This window comes from Vulpes lagopus, chromosome 7, assembly GCF_018345385.1.
Source record: "Vulpes lagopus strain Blue_001 chromosome 7, ASM1834538v1, whole genome shotgun sequence".
Lineage (NCBI taxonomy): Eukaryota > Metazoa > Chordata > Mammalia > Carnivora > Canidae > Vulpes > Vulpes lagopus.
In genome coordinates, this window is record NC_054830.1 from 82,542,551 (window position 1) to 82,564,764 (window position 22,214).

At 45.1% G+C, this 22,214-nt stretch overlaps 1 protein-coding gene across 1 annotated transcript in view; it reads left to right on the top strand.

Moving 5' to 3' along the window:
- The window catches only part of B4GALT1 (beta-1,4-galactosyltransferase 1), a 52,432-nt gene that overhangs the window by 25,840 nt on the left and 4,378 nt on the right, over positions 1–22,214 (top strand). Inside the window, exons 2-4 of the mRNA XM_041762164.1 lie at positions 3,255–3,490; positions 18,210–18,397; positions 21,110–21,232. Of these exons, the coding sequence (XP_041618098.1) occupies positions 3,255–3,490; positions 18,210–18,397; positions 21,110–21,232 (547 nt within the window). The remainder of the gene's footprint in view (positions 1–3,254; positions 3,491–18,209; positions 18,398–21,109; positions 21,233–22,214) is intronic.

The following is a 22,214-nucleotide window of genomic DNA, read 5'->3' on the forward strand; positions in this document are numbered from 1 at the left end:
TGCTGTTGACGCCTCCTGTGTATGTGAGTGAGTGAGTGTGCTGGGTTTGGGGAAGGGGAGAGGGAATAGAAGATGGATCATCTAGGTTATCAGCTCCCAGAGTCTGGTGGACAGTGGTGTCAGTTGCCAAGGAAACCCTGGAGCGGTGCCAGGTTTGACTACAGGTGGTGAAGGTGGTGGCGATGCATTAGTCGGGTGTGTGTGTGTGTGTGTGTGTGTGTGTGTGTGTGTGTGTGTAGGAGTGTTGAATAAAAGTTCTTTTGGTGCTGGTTGGGTTCCAATCCCTGCAATCTACAGATGGGAAACTGGTATCCTGAGAATGGGTAGTACTTGCCTAAAGATTATCCAGCAGGTCACTGGTAGAGCTGAATCAGGGCCCAGGCAGCCTTTCTCCTGTCAAGGAAACTACCTTAGGACTACCTTTTAGGAATCCTCAAGTGGCCAAAACCAAGATGCTTTCCAACCCACAGATGTCTGCTCTAGGGAGGTTGGGGAGACCATTTGTGAATTCCTGTCTTCTGAGTTGGTTTTAGAAAGTGTGTGGTAGGGTGACAGTCCAGATGCCTCTTAGGTTCCCGAAAATGGAGTTATGTTTAGCAGCATCTTCAGTAGGTAGGGTGGGGCTGTATGTGTGTGTGTGGGGGGGTGGTGTTGCAGATGTTGTGGGGCCCTCTGAAGTGAGGAGAGCCCAGTAATCTTCTTTTCATGTTCTTTTCAGTTCACAAGTGCACTGTGCTGCAGGGCCTCTTCTTTTCAGTTCACAAGTGCACTGTGCTGCAGGGCCTCCCAGAAGCTTTGCCGGGGCGAAGCAGCCCAGGCCTAGTGGCCTTTGTGGGGAAGGGCTACCTCCATGAAAGCCACAAAGCTTGTGAAGATGAGAGGTCCAGCTCCCTGTTGCCCTAGCACCCCGGTTCCTTGGGATTTACCTAGGTCCTTCCGTAAATCAGCCAAGTCATCCCCCAGGGGAGTGGCCTGAGATTCCATATTTTTACGAATTACCTCACATGATACTGATGATGGTTTGAGGAAAACTGGTTCAGGTGACCCCTTACTTAGTCCTGGAGCGTAGTACCTACTCACTCGAGGGCACCCCAGGAAGCTGGAACTGGGTCAGTTGTGTGAAGGACTGATCTGAGAGGCCCCTGTGTCCCTGCGCCAGGGCATCTGCTGTCTGAGCTCTGGTAATGAAGAGAGCAAAAGGATGAAGCCAGATTGGGGCTTTATTAATTTTAAGATTCCGGTCTGTCCTTTCATGCAGAAGTCTGTTGCTAAAGGAAAGAAGGAAGGGCATTTTTGGCAAAGAGAAAAGTGTGGACACAGGCATGGTTTATTGGAATGGGGAGGGAGGTAGAGCTGACTAAAGGGCCTTGTTGCCGCGCTCAGAGGTTTGGCCTTACTTGTCAAAAACTATATAGCCTTTGACCATCACAGGTGTTTTTTTGTTTTGTTTTGTTTTGTTTTTGTAGGAAAATGGTCTGATTAGATCTGTGTCTCAGAAGAAAATAAATGGATGGGAATGGGCCCAATGATTATGATCAGCATCAGCACTGGAGGAAGGGAAGGTGTGAGAAGTAGAAGGGGATGCTGAGGAGGAGGAAATGGGGAGTCTGCACCTGCTGAGAAGCAGGAGGAACAAGAGTCATAGCTTACTTCTCTGGGGCTTGTTTCAGGAGGGCGAGTGATCTGTGGCAGACACGGGGTGTTTGGAGCACCACATTCTTGATGAACAAATAGGGCAATGGAGTGATGCATGCCTGGCCTTGGGTGGGTCTCACCAGCATGTTTCAGGTGGATTTGCTTGCAATCTGTGGTCAGCAGTCTCACTTCTATTCTGTGGTTTCCTTTGTCTTTGTGGCCAGTTGGCTTCACAGGTGAAGCTGGTTACACTAGAGTAACAATTCTCAAAATATGTTCCATGGTAGAATGATTTGGTGGGCAAATAAGTTTGGGAAATGGTGGGTTATATAAAGTGAAGGGAGTTTCTTGACTGCACAACTTCTCAGAGCCTTTGGTGTGCCTCATACTTTTCAGAAGCAAGATTAAGTATGCTTATTTGACCAGGGGACATGTTCTTCCATTGAGCGTATTACTGGAATTATTGTTTCCTGCAACCTACTTTGAAAAAGTCTGGCCCACAGGGAATACTGGAGTTCTGGGTTTGAGTATTGGCTCTGTCCCCAATTCCCTCTGCAACCCCAGGCCATCTTTTCCCTGTCCTCACCTTGCATACCACATGAGGGGCGTTCCCCAGTGGAGTGGTGCAGTCCTCTCCTAGTTCCACCTTAGGAAACAGGGACTTCCATGTCTGTATCTGGATCTTAACATTGGCCTCTCCTTCTACTCCTAACCTGTCACTGCCTCACAATCCACCATCCATGTCTCATTGATTTTTCTTCTAAGTCAAGAGCTGTCTTATTAACATATTTCTCTCATCTGGAGCCATATTTTTCCAGGCCAGAAGCTTGGGGTAGGGGACCTCTTTGATTTTTCCTCCTTTCTTCATCCCTTTTGTTACTCTGCCTCCTATATTTACTCAGCATTCTTTTTCAGTGTTCTTTTTAGCTGTTTCTCCTCTTTTTTTTCCCCTCAGTCTGCTCAGGGATCTCAGTTCCTTCGGTACCTATCCTTGAAGTTTTTTTTGTTTTTTGTTTTTGTTTTTTAAATCAGTGCATCAAGTGCCTTCCTGAGACATAGGTTATTCATGCCACTTCTTGCTACCTTCCGATTTGAGGCTGATTCCCATAACACTGTCCTCCCCAACACACACACACACACACACACACTCTCTCTCTCTCTCTCTCTCTCTCTCTCTCTCTCTCTCTCCCCTTTCTCCAACTAGGCTAATTTCAGAGAGTCGATGGAAGTCATTTGTGTAAGGCCACACAGCTGAGCTGGGAGGTGGCAAAGTTAGGTCTCAACCTCGGGATTTCTGAGAAAGTGCTTTCTCATCCATTTTCTCTGATCCTTACAACAACCTTTCAGGAAGTCTGAGCAGCAATCACTCTATTTCCATTTAGAGCTGAGAAACATAGAATCTCAGGGCGTGGGTCCTGGGCAGATGAGTGCTTCATAGGGTGGCCAGCTGTCCAGCTTTGCCTGGTACTGAGGGGTTTCTTGGGATGGTTGATCATGCTAGTGCTGGACATGAGTGCCTTTTCCACAGCCACACTGCCTCCCAGAGGATATGTCTCCCGAGGCTGTGGCCTGGGTGAACCCTGTAGCCTGCTAACTTCTCCTTCCTTCCACCTCTCTAGTCGGCCCTATGGTGATCGAGTTTAACATGCCTGTGGACCTGAAGCTTGTGGAGAAACAGAATCCAGAGGTGAAGGTGGGCGGCCGCTATACCCCCAAGAACTGCATCTCTCCCCACAAGGTGGCCATCATTATTCCATTCCGTAACCGGCAGGAACATCTCAAGTACTGGCTGTATTACTTGCACCCAATCCTACAGCGTCAGCAGTTAGACTACGGCATCTATGTTATCAACCAGGTGAGGTCTGGGAAGATGGAGTGAGGGAGGGAGCATGTGTGTGTGTTTGCACACATGTGAGCACATACATGCACACAAATATGTGAGTAATGGAGTAATGAGGGGTGAGAGAAAGAACATGATACTAGATACGTGGCATTTTATAACCCCACCGCCATCACCCTCCTTAAATGATGCAGATAAGCTAAATACCATACAACTTGCTTGTTGCTGTTAGCTCATTAGGCAAGGGTAATTGCCAGGGTATTTTGTTTTCTTTTTGCTGTTAAGTACCCTTCCAGCAAAACTGAGAGAAAAATGACAATCCTTAGTCTCCCAAAGTAAAGCACTGACTATTTCCTGTCTTTGGGTGTCTGTGTATTTTCCTTTAAAAAGGAAAAACAAAACACCCATTTAAATGTCAGAGTTTTAGGCAGCTTCGAAATGATCTGGTCTGATTGTATCTCCTAGGACATGTGCAGGAGATGGCACCCTTAGATCAGGCCTGAATACCAGCTCCCAGCAAAATGGCTGGCAAAGTCTGATTCGTAGGCCACTGAGTTTCATGTACACTGGGCTGGGTCTGAGAAAATATACTGCATGTCTGACTCATGTATGTTGACCTTAGCTATGCTAAGAAAACTAATTTTGAAGACGTGCCAGCCTTTATCAGCATGTCCTGGAGAATCAGATTGATCTAAAATGCAGTTTTTAAAAAATAACTTTGCTGAATTCTAGTTTGTTGAGAAGCATTATTTTTCTAAGAGTGTAACTCTGGTGTTTTGAGTTAATTCTGAATATCTAAATTTATATTTTTATAGACTATCACCTGCTAGGTGGAATAACACGTTTATGCTGTCTGCTTACTAAAGTTCATTGAAATTCATCCAAAGAGATAATACAGTATGCCCAATTCTAAAAGGCCCACTCACTGTCCATTTCATTTCAAGATAAACTGTGGATCTGCTTGAGGTTGGTAGTTGACAGCTTCTATCAGAGTTAGAAGGACTTTGTATGCCCTTCCTGGGACCAGAGGAAAGATGGAAATAGCAGTGTGTCCATCAGCCATTTCTGAGCACTGTCATGACATAGTGCTGCAAAGAGATTCTAAAGAAGTAAGGTCCCAGTTCTATCTGTCCTGAGGCTTCCTTCCCCACAATGGCAAATAGGACCCTTCCAGGGAATAATCTGTTAAAAATCCCAAATAGCACATGATTGGATGGTGGCTGCCATATGCTTTGGAAGCTCAGAGGAAGGAGAGAGCAATGAGTAACCTTAAAGAACCGGGATATAAACTATGTTCCTAAGGGCTAGAGGGACACCTGGGCATCCCAACTGGAGCCAGTGAACAGGGACTTTAATGCAGAAAGGAGCTTGGCATGTTCCTGGAGATAATAGTTGAGCATAGGGGTAGGAAAGCAGCAGAGGTGGTAGGGCCAGGTGCTGGAGCTGAATCTTCAGGGAGGGAAGAGCAGAACAGCCCTGTTAAAAGGAAACTGAAGTTCAAGGTGGGGGAGTAGGTGGCAGGCAATCCCCTTGAGGCTGTTGAGTCCCCTGGCCAAGTGAGGCACAGACCAAGGTCCTGAGAAAATCTGCAGGCAAGGCAGCCAGACAATTGTAGATCATCTTGGAAGAATATTTTACAATGTAAGAGAGAATAGGTAAATGCCCTATACAATCCAAGCATCTTCAATTATTTGTTTAAGAAAACCCGTGTCATCAAGGAACATTTGATGCCAATGAACACATGTTGATCATGGCAAGATCCAGGAGCATTACTAAAGCAGTGGCGGTGATTTGCCTAGAAGAGGAAGCCACCATCACTAGGAGCTAGTAAGGATCACTAAAAACAAGCCATGCCAGCTATATCTCCTTCTCTCTTTGACAGTTATACCAGTAGATGAGTGATCACTGTATTGTCAGATCTTATTACGCAGAGCATCTGATGGCTTCCCACAAATCTGTCTGACCACAGGGGAAATAACTATGGGCTAGATAGCATATAAATTAGATTAAAATATACCTTTGAGTAAAGAGGGTAAAGGAATTAGCAGTGATGTAGAGTTTTTGAATTTAGGTGACTGAGGTCAAGGAAGACTGGAGGGAAGGATGGTGATGTAGAGATATGTTATATTTTAGGGGAATGAGAGACTTCCCCATTCAAGTATAAAGTCAGAACAAACACTGGATCGGTGAAATTTAGCCACTATCTTAAATTCCTCACGATTTTATTTTATTATTATTATTTTTTTTAATTTTTATTTATTTATGATAGTCACAGAGAGATAGAGAGAGAGGCAGAGACACAGGCAGAGGGAGAAGCAGGCTCCATGCACCGGGAGCCCGACGTGGGATTCGATCCCGGGTCTCCAGGATTGCGCCCTGGGCCAAAGGCAGGCACCAAACCGCTGCGCCACCCAGGGATCCCACCTCACGATTTTAAATTCCTATGGTGTACTATATATAACTGTTTCCCAGGTGTCACACAACAGATTTCTGAATGTTTTATACTAGCTGTATGCCCCTACCTGCCCCAGTCTAAGCGGGGGGGACTAAACAAGCCAGCTTGGACAGTGACACCACTGTGCTGGCTCACGCTAGACCCTGCATAAGACAGGGCTTTTTCCAAAGTGTGCTTTCTGAAAAGGAGCTCTGAAGCCAAATGCATTTGAAAAATGCTGGATTGAACAACGGGAAGCAGGCTTCATTCCTGCAGAGCATTTAGTGTGCTGGCGTACATTACAGCCTCCAGAGCTACTCAGCACACGGTGTTTTCTGAACTTGGCTGACTGGAGATCTGTTTTCCAAGAACGTCTCAAGCAATGAATGTTCTATGAATGACACTTTGGGGAAAGCAGGCCTAAACGAATACCTCCCCGCTACAACCTAACTTCCCTAGGATACTGAGACCCTTCTCGCCCCATCTCTTCCCACTTGCAACTTAACACTGGAAATATTTTATTTTTAGCTTTCCAAACATATTGATACATTTTTTGCCTCCAGTCTTGTTAGTATCATCATCTCACCACCCTCCCTCCATGTCTTTTTGTTTCTCCATCTTTTCTTTCTTTTCTAAGGGTTAACTTTCCACGTTAGGAAAATCTTTTCCTCCTTATCTCTCTTTTCCCCAGCTAATCTTATTTATTCTGCTCCACCTCATCCTGATTATTTGGGAAAATGTGATCTGACTTCCAGATAACTGAATCACGAAGAAACTTGAAGTTTGTTCTAGCTTTCCAGTAAAGAATATCATTTGTATGTATCCATAAAGAGCACATAATAATAAGGTGGTGATAGGAAACCTAATCCTTGAAAGAGGCAGAAGAAGAAATATTTGGAACATGGCCCACCTACAAATTAGGAATTTCCTCTGTTCTCTTTTGTTATATAAAAAAGAGGAAGAAAGAGAGTTGGTAGCATCTGGCTTTGACCTTTGTGTAAATAGGCAGCAGTCAAGCCTCCCATCATCTCCCTGCCTCAGACACCCTGCAGTGGCCTAGGCCCTTCATTCACTGCCTGCCGCATTAAAGATGAGAGAGAGAAAGAATGCTTATAGTAGGAGGGCCTCGGGGACATCTATTCCAAGGGTTCTAACAGGTTTTTGAGAATGGGAACTTCCTGCCTCATTAAAATGTTATGTAATCCCCCATCATATAAGGATACAATGGCGCTATTCTACTTAAAGTAGAGTCCCCATCCCTAACCCTCATTTCCCACTTCAGTCTTTGCTGGGATCTGCCTGGACCCCCAAGGCAGAGGAGGAAACAAGGCTCAGAGAGGAGAAGTGACCGGGAGGAAGTCCCGTAAGTAACAGGAGGGCTGTAGCTCAAAGCCCAGCCCCTGTTACCTAGTGCCCTCTCACTGCATCAGCACTAACTCCACTCTCTAGGTCATTTGGTCCCTTCTTCAAAGTCTTTTTCCAAGCTGGGTATAAGGGCTGGCAGTGAGCTTCAGGCTCCAGCTCTGCCATTTCCCAGGCTCTGTGATCCTAGGCTTGAATTCTTCAGACCTCTGTTTCCTTATTGGTGGGAGTGGGAGGTTTTGGTATTTACACATGAGAGCTGTAAAGCACCTGGTGAACCCTCAGTAAACATTTACTGTTCATGGTATGATTTGTGTTCCTTCTCACCCCTCCTTTCTCCCTGCCTATTTCCCCTGCCCAGTGCTGTCGTGATGAGCTCTTGACTGCTCCCCCTGCCTCCTGCTCCACTATTTCTCAGTACCGGCCCCAGGACCTTCCCTCCCATTTGTATGGCTTCTGTGGGGTCAGAGGATGGTGGATGATGACAGGAAACGGAATCTCAGGGGACTTAGTGACCATGGCAAGCCTAACAGCTTCTTCTGAGTAGGATTGTGTCTCAAGCTCCGCACACAGGGGTGAGCTTTCATGGGCTTTTGTGGCTCCTGCCTGTCTCCATATCTAGCTGTTAACCACTCACTTTTGGTTTAGGTCCCTCCAATTACCATAACAACTTGCAAAAAACAAAAACAAAACAAAACAAAACAAAAAACCCCAACAAACTTGCAGCTCACAGTAAGTGAGGTGGAGGGGAGTGGGGAAGGCTTTACCAGCGGAGATTACTGTTCGTACTCAGGTCTCCACCACTCCTCCTTCCACCGGTGCTCCAGCCTCACATCAGAGCTCTGGCATGTCCGCCCTCTTGGAGCTGAGGATGGTGCTCTGTGGCACAGATGTCCCACAGTCTAACGCCGGGACCTCAGTGCAGAGGTGGATATCAAGATATGCCATAGCAGATGAGGGAGGGGCATTGTAATTCTTGATACTCAGGAAAGGAAACTGTAAAACCACCTAGGGGGAAAGAAAGGCAGGTTACTACCTGGTAGTAAAAGCCATACAAAAGAAATAGAGGATATTTGTGAGGTTAACGAGCACAAAAATTACCAGACAGATGAGGAATGCAGGCCCAGCCAGTCAGGTGGGTTGGTAATAACTGTGCAGCCCTTTGTCCTGAGTCAGGGCCCAGGAACGGTCTCTCCAATTTTGTTTGTCTATCCTCTGGTGCTTCTGGTCTCACCCAGCTGTCCCAGATTTTCCTATTTCTGACCATGTTACTCCTTAAGCCCTTCAGATGTCCCCACTGCCCACAGCCAAGGTTGTAAAGGGTCCAAAGCCCCAAGCTTGGCATTTAAGACCTGAAGTCCTCCCATGACCTCCCTCTAGTCACTTCCTTGTCAGTCCTTCTTTGGCCACACTTGACACCACAGCCACAACGGACTCTCCATCTACACTGAGACACACTCTGTGTTCCCTTCTTGTGCCTTTGCTTATGCTGCCCCCTCTTCCCCATGTGCCTGTCCTTCCTTCCCCTAGTTGATTTCTTTCTAGCCACCATTGAACCCCTGCCCCTAGGCCCCCATCCCCTTGCCCCACCTTAGCTCTGTGAAGCCTTGGAGTAGAGCCCACTTCTCCTTCTCTGCTGTTCCCAGGCCAGTCAGTGCTTTCTGGTGAGGGGTGAGGGCTGATTCTGTATGTACATTCCCTCCCTGGCCTGTGGCCTCTAGACCAAAGGCTCCTCAGGTCTGCTACCCTCTGTCTCTCTGACAGCTCCATGTACAGTCCAGTGCTTAGTCAGGGTTTGGAGCTAGAAGCTGATCCCTATGATCCTTGCCCATTTACAGAGCACCCATTCCTAGGACCCCTTGCTCCTCGTTCTCTGGTGAGATCTGTTCCTCTTGGAAATAAAGCCTCCTTTCCCAGGTCAGGTTGTGACCCTTGGGAACCCACCTGCACAACCCTTCCCTGGGGCCTCTCCCCAAAGCTTCCTCCTCCTCACTCATGGGAGCAGGCTGCCTGGGACATTTCCCTCAGGGTGACCTTGCTCTTCAGGAAAAATGCAGAGAATCTACCTTAGCCCTGTGGTTATTGATGGTCATAAAACTTTATGGTCCTTTGGTCCTTTCATGGCCTCATTTCAAATTTTGACCCTACCAACAGCCCCCCCGCCCCTCATGAGTACCCTCTTTGTTCCTGCTGAGAGAAAGCTCATGAAGGTAAGCAGCTTGCTCAGGGCCCCCATGATGGCTGGATGGCAGAGCTGGGATTTGGACAGAGATCACCTGAGGACTAAGGAGTGCCTTGGCTTGCTACATTTAGTCCTGAACACACTCATTCCCCTCACTGGGAAAAAGCTCCATATCCATTGGCAACACCACTTTGAATCTCAGTGGGTCATGAGAGGTGAGTAGCAGCTTTGGAGTAATAGCCTCAAAACCCCCTGGGAGGCTTGCCCAGTTGTCAGGCTGACAGGTAAATCCTGGTCTGAAAGCCCGGGTGTGCAGTAGACGGGGACCTGCCTGAGGAGTCTTTGACTTTGGAATTTTTTCCTACATGAAGCTAGGATGAATTAGAGTGAATTAGTCACATGGGTCCATCCTGTTATGGAAGAGGACAATTGCCTGGGCCTATGGCCCCCACTAGTTTGATTTCTGTCTTGATTTTGTCCACCATCCTTCTCCTCACCCCCTAATCCCTGCCTTTCATTTTCTCCTGAAGCTGTTGGCACCCAGCTTCACCCCTGAAGCTGCAGACTGATGTGTGCAGGAATGGGGCTCGGGAGTGGTAGAGCCAGTCCCGTCCTGCAGCAGCCCCTTCCTTGAGTGCTTGGATTCTTCTGGATCTGGGGGCCAGAAGCATGGTGGGAAGGCTAGGAGTGTGTGTGTCCCACCAGAGTTTGTGTGCTGTCCCAGTGACTGGTTGTTGCCTTTGCTGTGTGTTTTCTCCACTCCTCCTCGGTGGCTTGGTCCACTCTCCTGGGGAATGTGGCAGAGCACTTACAGGGACCCAGAGCTTGCCAATCGCCTCCCTGGACATGGTTTTTGGAAGTTGTTGTTTTCTCTGCTCACCTGTGATGTCATAAAGGGGAGTGACAGCTTCTTCGGAATTTGCCTTTGCCCTGGAATAGGAGGGTCAGAATGGGCGCCCCCCTTTTCTTCACAGCCTTGACATTGCCTCTTTTCCTTACCTCACTCCCTTGCATCCATCCTTGTCTCTTTTCTTTTTCTTTTTTTTTTCCCTTCTAGTGGGGGCCTTTTGCTTTTACTTGTTAATCCTGTTTGTAGCAAAGCAAGCTGAAGGAGGAGCTCCTCTTTGTGATCTGCTTCTTACTCTCCACCTACCTCCTCTTCTGTGCCCTCCACCTCCTAGAGAGAGAGAGAGAGAGAGAGAGAGAGAGAGGAGTGCCGGCCTAACTCCTGCTGTGACTGCTGCCGCCGCTGCCACCACTGCTGCCACCCTGGTAATGTCCACACGCCCCAAATCAAACCCGAGCCTGGGCCCTGGGGTCTCCAGGCAAGGTCATAGTTTTTGTGGGCTCACTTGGAAATACTGAGGTCTCTGGAAGCCAGCCTGTTGTGCAGAGGTCTGAGATACAATGCCTTAAAATTAAGCCACAATTGAGCTCATACTGTATGTGTATATCCTTTTGTGTCTTGTGTTTTTCTTCAATTCTGTGTCATCAGCATCTTCCCATGTTCTCTCATAGCCTTCATAATCCCCACCGTCCACACTCTCCTACTAGTTAAGCATGTGGCTTTACTGTAATGAACTTAGCCATTCCTCTACTAGAAGGCATTTGGTAAAAAAAAAAAAAGAATACTAATAATAAATTTAAAAAATTTAAAAAGAAAGCATGTAGGTGATTCCCATTTTCTCACTGGTGTTGATAATACCGTAATGAACATCTCTGACTTGGAAGCTTATTCAGTGCTTGCTTCTTCCACATTTAGAATTGTTTCCCCAGGCTAGATTTTACAACCCAGACTTAGAGGTGCAGAAGCAGTTTAAACATGTTTATGGTCCTTCATATAAGTGGTCAGATTCCTATTTGAAAGAGAAGACTTTATTTTCTAAAATGTTTTCCTGAAGAAAGTCAGATCTCAGGGCCTCAGGGCCTTAGGGCCTCAGGTCCAAGGAAAGAGAAGCACATACTACTATGGCTCCTGTGGAGCTAGGGTTGAAAAACTCTATTCTCTGTGCTCACCTCACCTAGAATTCCTGCTGGACTGTTCTATTTGCTCACTTCTCTCTGAAGGCAACTTAGGGCTTCTGACCTATGTTCTATCCAGCTGGGGTTAAGGATCTGCTCACTTACCAGTTACTTTGGCAAACAGGGCCACCAACCCCTCAGCTCTCTGGGTGAAGAGCTGAAATATCAGATCCAGGTTTTGTTGAGAGCCCTTTCCAAGCTCGAGGCTACCATATTATTATGGTTAAGAGTCGAGGCCCAACTGCTGTGAAATCATGGGTGACTGGATATTAGCCTTCCACAAACTCAGCATTTGTATAATCCCAGCAATTCTCCAGGGATCACCTCCCAGCCAGTCTGTCTACTACCCCAGCATCCACACGTAGAGCTGTGGGTCAGTCCTGCCATAGGAGTGCCCAGCCAGAGTTTTCTCTGCTTTCCTGCCACCCACTCAGCCTAGGCTTTTTCTCTTGGTGACTGATTGGGCACAGAAAAACATGCAAGGGGAGTTTGGGCAAACATTTCCACTGACTGTAGACCTGTGATCTGTGGGCTTGAAAGCCTGTGGGTTACTGTGGGTATTGAGAAGGGTGTGTGTGTGGCTTTGTGATGGGCCAGGGTATGTCTATGGGAGCAAAATTGTCTCTCCCATCACATAGAAATTCTGATTCATTGAGTCTTGGCTTCGGCTTGCTGTTTCCAACCTCATTGTTGCTGTGACTTTTGGAGGAGGGGAGGAGTCAGATGTGGTCAGTCCCTAAGTTGTCATGGTAGGGAGAAGTGTCTTGTATATATACACATGGGCCTAACATCCAGGGAAGGCAGGGTGGTTTAACCAATCCTTTAGATACTGTTAGAACTTGGTCAAGGGAGGCCATGGTCTTTGGTAGCTGGTTATGTGTCTTGCTATTACGAGGAGAAGTCTACTTTCGCCTTAACGACAGTTAAGATTTGCCTAACTGGGGATTTTTTTTTTTTAAAGATTTTATTTATTTATTCATGAGAGTCAGAGAGAGACAGAGGCAGAGACATAAGTAGAGGGAGAAGCAGGCTCCCCACAAGGAGCCCGATGTGGGACTCAATCCGGGATCCCAGGATTATGCCCTGAACAGAAAGGCAGATGCTCAACTGTTGAGCCACCCAGGTGTCCCTTGCCTGGGGATTAGACTAGACTTTGGTACCTTTTCTAAAAGCCCCATGGGGCAGCCCAGGTAGCTCAGTGGTTTAGCACTGCCTTCAGCCCAGGGCATGATCCTGGAGACCCGGGATCAAGTTCCACATCGGGCTTCCTGCATGGAGCCTGCTTCTCCCTCTGCCTGTGTCTCTGTGTCTCTCTATGTTTCTCATTAATGAATAAATAAAATCTTAAAAAAAATAAAAAAGCCCCATGAAGGCTGCTTGTGTGTACAGTGCACATGCCCAGGGAGCAGGTGAGGCATGAAATGGAAAAGTGGAGCCCTTGCATTAGCCCTTGGAGGAAAGCATTCTCTACCTGCCCGCCATTACTGCCCATCTCTGATGTATCTCCTATGACTCATGCAACAGCTTCCAACTGGATCTCCCTGCCTTCAGTTGTGAGGTGGGGCACAAGTCCCTCCTTGACACATAGAACAATCTTTGTTTATAATCTTCAAGGGCTCCCTATGGCTTAAATAAAGGACAAAGCCTGAGTACTTTAGTAGAGTTTCCAGGCTCCCTGTCCCTGGCATGATTGGGTCCACATTCACCCTCATGTCTTATTCTGGCTTCCCCATTTGTATTTCTCACAGCTCCTTGAATTGTCCCCCCCCCCCCCCCCCCCCCCCCCCCAGCCATTAGAAATGCTGCTTTCTCTTCTAGGAACACTTTTCTCATGCCTCTCTAGTCCCCCAGGATTTGATCAGTGTTTTTACACTCCACGTCACCCCATTACAATTCCCCATTTATAACTCAGAACTACTCAAAAGTAGAGCCTATGTGTTTTTCTTTTCTGTATCCCTATATGCTAAGCATGAAGTAGACATCCAATAAATGACCAGAATAAGTATATGAGATAGAGGGAGAAATATGACCCTCGGTCCTCTTCTGTGTCTGGAGCTGGCTTTTCTCTTCTTTCTTAACTTTTTTTTCTTTCTGATAATCATTTTATTGAGATATAATTATATACCATACAATTCACCTACTTAAAGTACATAATCCAGTGGCTTTTGGTGTATTCAGGAGTTGTGCAGCCATCACCGTAATCAATTTTAGAACGTTTTCATTGCACCAAAAATAAACCCTGTATTTCATAGCTACTAAATCGCTTCATTCCTCCTGGCTTTGGGCAGCCACTAATCTACTTTCTCTCTCTATGGATTTGCGTATTCTGGAGGTTTCATATAAATGAAATGATACAATCTGTTGTCCTTTGTGACTGACTTCTTTAACCTAACATGATGTTTTCAAGGTTCATCCATGTGATAGCATGTATTAGTACTTCATTCTTTTTTATTGTTGAATACTATTGCATTTTAGGGATATACCACATTTTATTTATCCATTCATTAGTTGACAGACATTTGGATTGTTTCTACTTTTTATCTATTTTGAATAATGCTGTTATGAATGTTGTAGAAAGGTTTTTGTGGGACATAAGATTTTCTTTCTCTTGGATATAGATCCAGGAGTGGAATTACTGGATCATATGCTAAGTCTTTGATTATCCATCTAAGGAGCTCCCAGACTGTTTTCTAAGATGGCTGCATCATTTCACATTCCCACTGGCAGTGTATGAGGGTTCTGTTTTCAGTGGATATACTACTTTTCTCCTTAGTCTATATGAGGGCTCTAGAGAAAGGTTGTAACAGTCTTACAGAGCTATCTGATGCTTCTTATGACATTTGTTCCTGTCATTCAGATCTGCCAGAAGGGCCCTAGATTTGTTGTGTGAGGTGACTGAGGGCAGCCTTTTCCCCCTTTCTTCTTCCTGAGGAGCTTGACTTCACACCTGTGCCAATCTCCTTACTACTCCAGGCCAGCATGCCTGGCCATACCTAGGTTTCAGTCCTCTCCGGATTGGCATTGTTGGCTTTGCTTGACTGAGTGATACACCCATTTTTAGGTACAGGCCCAGTCATAAAAGGTTTACAGGTTTTTCTATGAGCTTTGACCGGTGAGACAGTTTCTCTGTCCCACCTGTGGGAATGCCATATTATATTTGTCCTCCTTCCTTCTTTCTTCCTATCCTTCCCTTCTGTTAATAGGAGCCAGTTGTCCTTAAAGGAGGGGATATATGTAACTCTTGCCTACCAACATAAGATGAAACCTGCACTAAAACGCTCAGTCTTTCAGAGGGACTTCTGCTGTTAGTGCCCAGTTCTTCTTCATGTGTGACTTCCCAACCATATCATACCTCTAAAGGTCTCTCTGACTTTCTTCTGCTGCTATAGAGATTCTAATTTTGTGAGCCTCTTGGGTCTCCTCCCTGTTTGGGAGCTTTGTATTGCTCAACAAACTTTGCTTTGCTGCCCACCAAAAAAAAAAAAAAAAAAAAAGGTGAGGCACAGGCTAACTCACTTGAACCCTAATCCTTTTTAGAACCCCCCACCACCAACCGTCAGAGAAGCAGGATTTGGGAGGGCTTTTGGAGCTGATTGGGAAAGACACACACAAACACCAGAGAAGGGAAAGTCTCCATGTTGGATTTCTGGGAGACAATTTGAAAGATTTGACTATTCAAGATGGATGGGAAGACCTAATCCTATAATAATGATAGTAGCTGACATTTGTTGCCAGGCAATGTGCAAAGGCCTTTTCATGCATTGTCTGATCTAATAAAACATATCTGTTGTCATCTAAATAACCAGATGAGGAAATGGAGACTTAGAGGTGTGATTTACTCGAAGTCATATAGGTAAGAAGCCAAGAAGCTTGACTGGACTGTAGTGGTGCTTGATAAATACTTACCTGAGGGAAGGAAGCAGACTCACAGATGCATGTGTCCGTTGAGAAGGGGCAGGAATGAGGGCTGATTGTCTTCCCACCCTCTAGATAGGAATGAACACTTCCAGTTAGTGGTGGGGGTTGGCAGACTTGCCAGGGCCCGCCTTTCTTATCGAGGTTACTCAAGGTGTTATACCATTTCACCCAAAGAAGCTTAGAGTTTTCTAGACTCCCAGGAGAGGAAAGAGAAAATTCGTACTTTCCTTATACCATTCTGCTGGTCTGATGTTTCAAAGGGCCCTGGTAGGGAATTAACAACTGTAAAAATGTACACTCCTTTCCCCTCTACCAGAATCATAGAGGTGAGGCCAGGATGAGAGGAGTGACATACAGTGCAGGCTATGCCTGCCTAATTCTAACTGTGGATCAGACACTGAAGTGCCTCATTGAGTCGAAGGAGCTGTTATGCCACATGTGGGGGAAGGGTAGAATAGATCAGCTCAAAAAAAAAAAAAAAAAAAAAAGAATAGATCAGCTCCTTAGATTTCTCCTCTAGGCTGCCATTGTTCTTGGGGCATGGTGCCAGAGGTATCCATTCATGGTTCCAAATTCCCGGTTTCTGGGAGAGGAAAAATGCTTAGTATAGTCTCAGTCAGATATCTACTTAGCTCAAACGGTGATGGCTAGCAGGCCAGGCCCTGTGGTTTGAGCATGGCCATCAAGAGCTCCCTGCCCCTGTTAGTCGAGAATGTATTAAATGAAGGGAGCTTGGAGTGGCTATCTTCCAGCGTCTACTACACAGGTATGAAAAGGCTTTGTTGGGACACCCTTTCACTTGTCAGAAAAGTGTTCAGTGGGGCTGAATTATGTTTGAAACTATTCAGAGGAAGCTAACATTTAGGATCTTCATGGAGCTAGAGGAGCTAGAGGATGAAAAGTACCAGGTGCAGACACCTCTCTCCATTGTCAGGAGGTAGAAGGGTCTGGGAAGAATGAAGGAAATCTGGGTTGGGATGAAGGTTGTTACAAGATTGTTGAGACGTTTAAAAGCCTGTAAAACACTTGCCCTGAATGTCATATCTTCCAATGAATTTTAGCAATGTGTTGTAATAATAGCAATTAAAACAACTTTATAGTTTATGTCTGGTTTCTAAACTTTAAACTTCTTTTCACCTCAAGACTTGCAGAGGATTAGGTGAAGGCAGGATTCTGAATGACTCTTCAGTGGTGGGTACAACCAAAGATCACAGTGTATGCTGTTGGGCTCAGCCTTCCCCCTTTCACCATGCTTGATTAGAAAGCTTTGTCATGGGCTGAAGAGAGGAGCTCTCTCTTGTATAAAATGTTTCCTTAATTCATTCACTGTTCTCTTGGCTGCTCTTTCTGACTTCCTGGTACTTGTGTTCATTTCTCTCGGTCACCCACCTGAGGTTGGGCATCTGTGGCACCATCCGTATGCCCTATATTCACACAGGCAGCCTTAGCACTAGTGTTCAGATCCTTTCTTGGGGGCCTGGAGAGAGGATATTGGGGATCCCACCTTTGAGAATGTGTAGCCACTGTAGGCCCTTGTGAGATACATTTTTTCCCAAAGTAGAAGGTCCTAGGCCCTGGTCTTGTTGATTCCCAAGAGATATTGGGAGAGAACACTAAATGAGGATTTCAGAGTATTGGGTCCAGCATCAGTTGTGTCACTTTTGTACCTTTGTTTCTTCATGGCATTTTTGGGAGGATTCTGACTGGGATGAGTACATGTATGAAAGGGTTTATGGACTACTAAGTGTAAGGGTAGCAGTGTTGATACTGTTACTGTCCTTACATGGGGCCGTGAGAATTGGTAAGAGCAGAGAACCATGGTGGTGACCCTGAGAGAGCCTTATGGTTGAAGCTTCCCAGAAGAATTGTCATCTGCCATTATTTGTTGAAATCCATCCTTTGGTCTACTCATCCATCTATCCGTGTGTCCATATATCCATCCAGCAGTTATTTATTGAGCTCTTATTGTAAGCCATGCAGTGTTCTAGGCACTGAGTGAACTAAAAGTTAAAAATTTCAGCTTTTATTGAGCTTATTTATATTCTAGTGAAGGAACTGAAAATAAATAAGTAAATAAAATATGAAGTACCTTTGCACCAACAGACTTGGTGCTTCGGGACTCAGTGGTTGGCCTCCAGAAGCAGGTGTCCTCTTCTCTCTCATACACCCTGTTTCTGTCATAGCCTGTATCACAGTGCTTCCTACCCTACATTGTGAACACAATGAGAGCTAAGATTGATTTGGGTTCATCATATTTCTCTGGTACTTAGTTTAGTGACAGACACCTGGGAAGGCACACAATGTGGTAATCAAACAACAGTCAACCATACCAAGAGAGAAGAAGCGAAAAGTCCAATAGACACCTGTTTCCTGGCTATCTTTATGGTATTAATCTATATGTAGTACATAAATATATGACACATATGTTTAAATGCCTTTCATGTAACAATACTATCTTGAAAATTATCTTCTTTTAGAGCTTCCTTATTTTTTTAAAACAACTCTATCCCATTATTTGGATGTTCCATAATTTATATAACCATTTCCTTAGCAATGCTTATGTAATTGTTTGGAGTCTTTTGTTATAATGAAAATCCATGGTGAGCAAGTTGTTCATATTTGCAAGTCCTACATGATAATTCTTAGAAGTGGGATTGTTGACATGGGGCATGCCATTTGGTATTGATTTATAAAGTGAGAGCAGAGAAACGAGTGGACTCGTGATCACATGTAGTCCGATAAGTCACCAATCTTTGTCAGTGTTCTGCTCAGTGGCCTCATGATATCTGATATCACTTCTTTTATTTCTGCACTAGGCTGGAGAAACCATGTTCAATCGTGCTAAGCTCCTCAATATTGGCTTTCAAGAGGCCTTGAAGGACTATGACTACAACTGCTTTGTGTTCAGTGACGTGGACCTCATTCCAATGAACGACCATAATGCCTACAGGTGTTTTTCACAGCCACGGCACATTTCTGTAGCAATGGATAAGTTTGGATTTAGGTAAGAGATATTTACTAGAATCTGCAGAAAACATGCTCTGCCCCTACATAAGGACTAGGAGATGCAGCTCCTCCAGCCCAGGAGTTTCTCTTGTAGGTTCTAGAGGAGAATCCTTCCCCTGAGAACAGGGTGCTTTTTAAGCCCAAAGTCAGTTATTGTTTGAGGAGGAAAGTGAAATCCAGGAACACACATACCTCTTCATATCCAGGCAAGAAGAGTGTTTATGTTTGGGATGGCTCTAGCCTTTAAGCTCCAAACAGCTGCCATATTTCCTTGCTTTTTTCTGTCCCCTTCCCCACACAGTTTGGGAAGCAAGTTGGAATCATTTGCCCCCAATAAATTCTTGGATTTGGATGCCTTAGCAGATATACCTTGGTGCTTTAAGAAAGAACATGATGCACAGGCTTCTGTTTAAACATTGGGACCCAGACTTTTCCATCAAAATGCCCCTAGTGAGGGTGCCAACTGATGCCTGTCCCCCACAAGGGCAGTGGGATAATCCAAAGCATATTGTCATAGGTGGAAAATAGCCTTGTACTTCTTTTTTAATCTTAAAAAATAAATCTGTATTTTGTTCCATAATTATCCATGTTTCTATTAATATAGAATTGTTTTAAATCACCTATCAGTTGAGTAAACTGACCTTTCCTTCCCTGTTCTAAGTCAGCGTGAAGTTCCACGAAGCTGCTGTAGGTACTCTATGTGCTATGCATCCCTGGCTTAGGTTGATACCCCAGTGTGGCAGTCCTGTGCCAAACAGCAATCCCTTGGTTTAGATACAGATGCTATTCTTCAGATTCATTTTACTCCCATAATTTCATTCTATCCTTCTTTCCTGGGGGGCTGGGGCCTGAGAGATGAAAACAGGGATGCTAAGGGGCACCTGGCTAGCTCAGTTGGTAGAGCATGTGATTCTTGATGTTGGGTTCCCAAATTCAAGCCTTACATTGGGCATGGAGCCTACTTAATTAAAAAGAAGAAAATATGGACGCTGTGAAGTCCTTTCCCCAGACCTGACCCTAAACTCGCTGTCTTAAAGAAGGGAGAATTTGACTATAAATGTCACCCTGCATCTCCCATCTTTCCTCCCTACCTCTCCTTGTATGTGTATCTTCTCTTTGAGATACACAGGCTCAAACCCTGTCCCCCTCTCTTAGAGCATGGTGGTGATGACATCATTTTTTGCCATAGCACCATGCTTGTTTTACCCAGCACCAGTCAGGCTTGGGGGACAGGCTGTTGGTTAGAGAAAACAGCGCAGACAGTGAAACCGAATCTCATCATCTCAGCTGTACTTTCCCATGAGGTCACCAAGAGTCCTTTTTTGTAAAAACACTGATTGTGAGAAACCATACTGGCCTGGCCACCTAATTCAAACCCTTCCTTGCTGTCAGGCACAGACTGTAGTATGAGGTATGCCCAAAGGTGGATAACTAGGCACCTAGGTGATGACATGTAATTACAGATAGATTACCTTTGACTCATTAAATTGGGCCCCCAGGGTTCTTCGTGGATACTTAACAGTATTGAAAATAATAATTACACTTTTTTTTTGTATGTTCTATATGGTTTGGCTGACTTTCCCCTCAAAGTCTGAATTAAAGTTTTCCTTAATTTGTATGATGGGTTTCAGTCTCTTTGGATTCCAGTAAGAGCCCTAGTGTGGTTTAGTGCTGTACACAAGGTCATCACAAAACCACAGCCTCTAAAGGACCCATGGGAAAGCCTTTGCATGGCTTCTGGGCATGACTTGAGTCTTTAACATTTCTCATTGATGCTCCAGCTGCATCCTTCAGGAGCCCATGATTCATTACCACTGAAGTAGTAAAATACAAAAAGGTGGAAAGATGAGAGTCCAGATGCCCTATGCTTGAAAATGTGTCAAAATAGATTGACCGGGGATCCCTGGGTGGCGCAGCGGTTTAGCGCCTGCCTTTGGCCCAGGGTGCGATCCTGGAGACCCGGGATCGAATCCCACGTCGGGCTCCCGGTGCATGGAGCCTGCTTCTCCCTCTGCCTGTGTTTCTGCCTTTCTCTCTCTCTCTCTCTCTCTCTCTGTGCGACTATCATAAATAAATAAATAAATAAAAATTAAAAAAAACAAAATAGATTGACCATTATACATTTTGCCAAGTTAGGATGTGGTAGAAATTTCCTAGAAAATTTTACTTTAGCAGATTTCAGAAATGCTATTTCAACTATTTGGGTCAGTGTTCAAAGTATACCTGTGGAAGAATGAAAGTTAGACTGGTAGATGGGCTGAGGGTGGGAAGGGAGGGCATAACAGAGTGGGCATAGGGAGGCTTTACCACAATCTCAGTTTCCAGGACCTCCTGGATAAGATTTTCCATGCAGGAGCAGGATACATGGAAAGCAAATTCCTGAACGGGGCACAAGAAGTGGGTTTATGCTCTTGTCACTGACTAATTTTCCAGGTAACCACAGAAGCAACACAGTATTCTTAGAGCAAGATTATACTCTTTGATATCTGTGTCTTCTGTAAGATAATCTGAGTCTGATATAAAAACAGAACAAAGAAAACCCTCATAAATCCCCAATTAAAAAGTCCCAGAAAATAAAAATAACTTTAGAAGTGGGTTTATGCTAAAAAAAAAAAAAAAAGTGTTTATGCTTTGAGCAGGCTTTATTTTGAAAAGTCAAAACTTAACTAATCACTGGTCTTCTTTGTGTGTGTGTATGTGTTTCCCCCAGCCTACCTTATGTTCAGTATTTTGGAGGTGTCTCTGCTCTCAGTAAAGAACAGTTTCTCACCATCAATGGATTTCCTAATAATTATTGGGGCTGGGGAGGTGAAGATGATGACATTTATAACAGGTAATGGTCACAATTTAGATCTCTCTCTTCCCTGTCTCCCTTCACTTCCAGTTTTTCAATCAGTAGCAGGTTATTCTGCAAGGATTGACCCTTCGGTGGATATAGTCCCCACTTGGCCCATATTCTTAGATGCACCCCGCTGTCAGTGCTCTAGGTGCTGAAGAATGTCTTCAGGAAGATTAGCTTCTGTGATTTTTGCATTAGTCTTGGAACATGCAAAATGAGAACCAAGTGAAGAATTGAGTTTACTTTGATTTATAACACATGCTGTTTTGTCCTGAAGAAGTAAACATGTGTCCTTTGCAAAAATTCGGCATTTCATTGTGGTCCCGCTTGATTATGAAACAAGTTTCTTTGGGCAGGATCCTAAGTTCCTTTACAGAATCTTTGTGTTCTTTGTTTATTTTGGAACATTTTTAACATACACAAAAGAGGACTGAGTAGCATAATGAACTTCTGTGGACCCACCCAGCCCCAACAACCATCTCTCCACTGCCAGCCCTGCCCCATCCACACCCCGGGGCTCCCTGTAAGCTGGTAAGCCTTTATCATATGGGGATTGTCATGGCAGATAGTTTAAAAAAAAAAAATTCCAATGGCATTTGAAACTGCACTCTGCCCAGTTCTCCCTGGCCATGAGGACTTTAGCTCTGTCAGCACAGATATCTTATCTGCACCTTCTGCCTCTGGGAGCTAGCCTGAGCTTATCAGTGAGCTTGATATCAGAATATACCCTAGCATCTTCCTGAATTGGAGTACATTAAATTTTTTTAAAAGATTTTATTTATTCATGAGAGACAGAGAGAGAGAGGCAGAGACATAGGCAGAGGGAGGAGCAGGCTCCCCATGGGGAGCCTAATGAGGGACTCGATCCAGGACCCCAGGATGATGCCCTGTGCCGAAGGCAGACACTCAACCACTAAGCAACCCAGGTGCCCTGCAGTACACTAATTTGATCAGTTCACAGAAGGTGTCTGTCAGA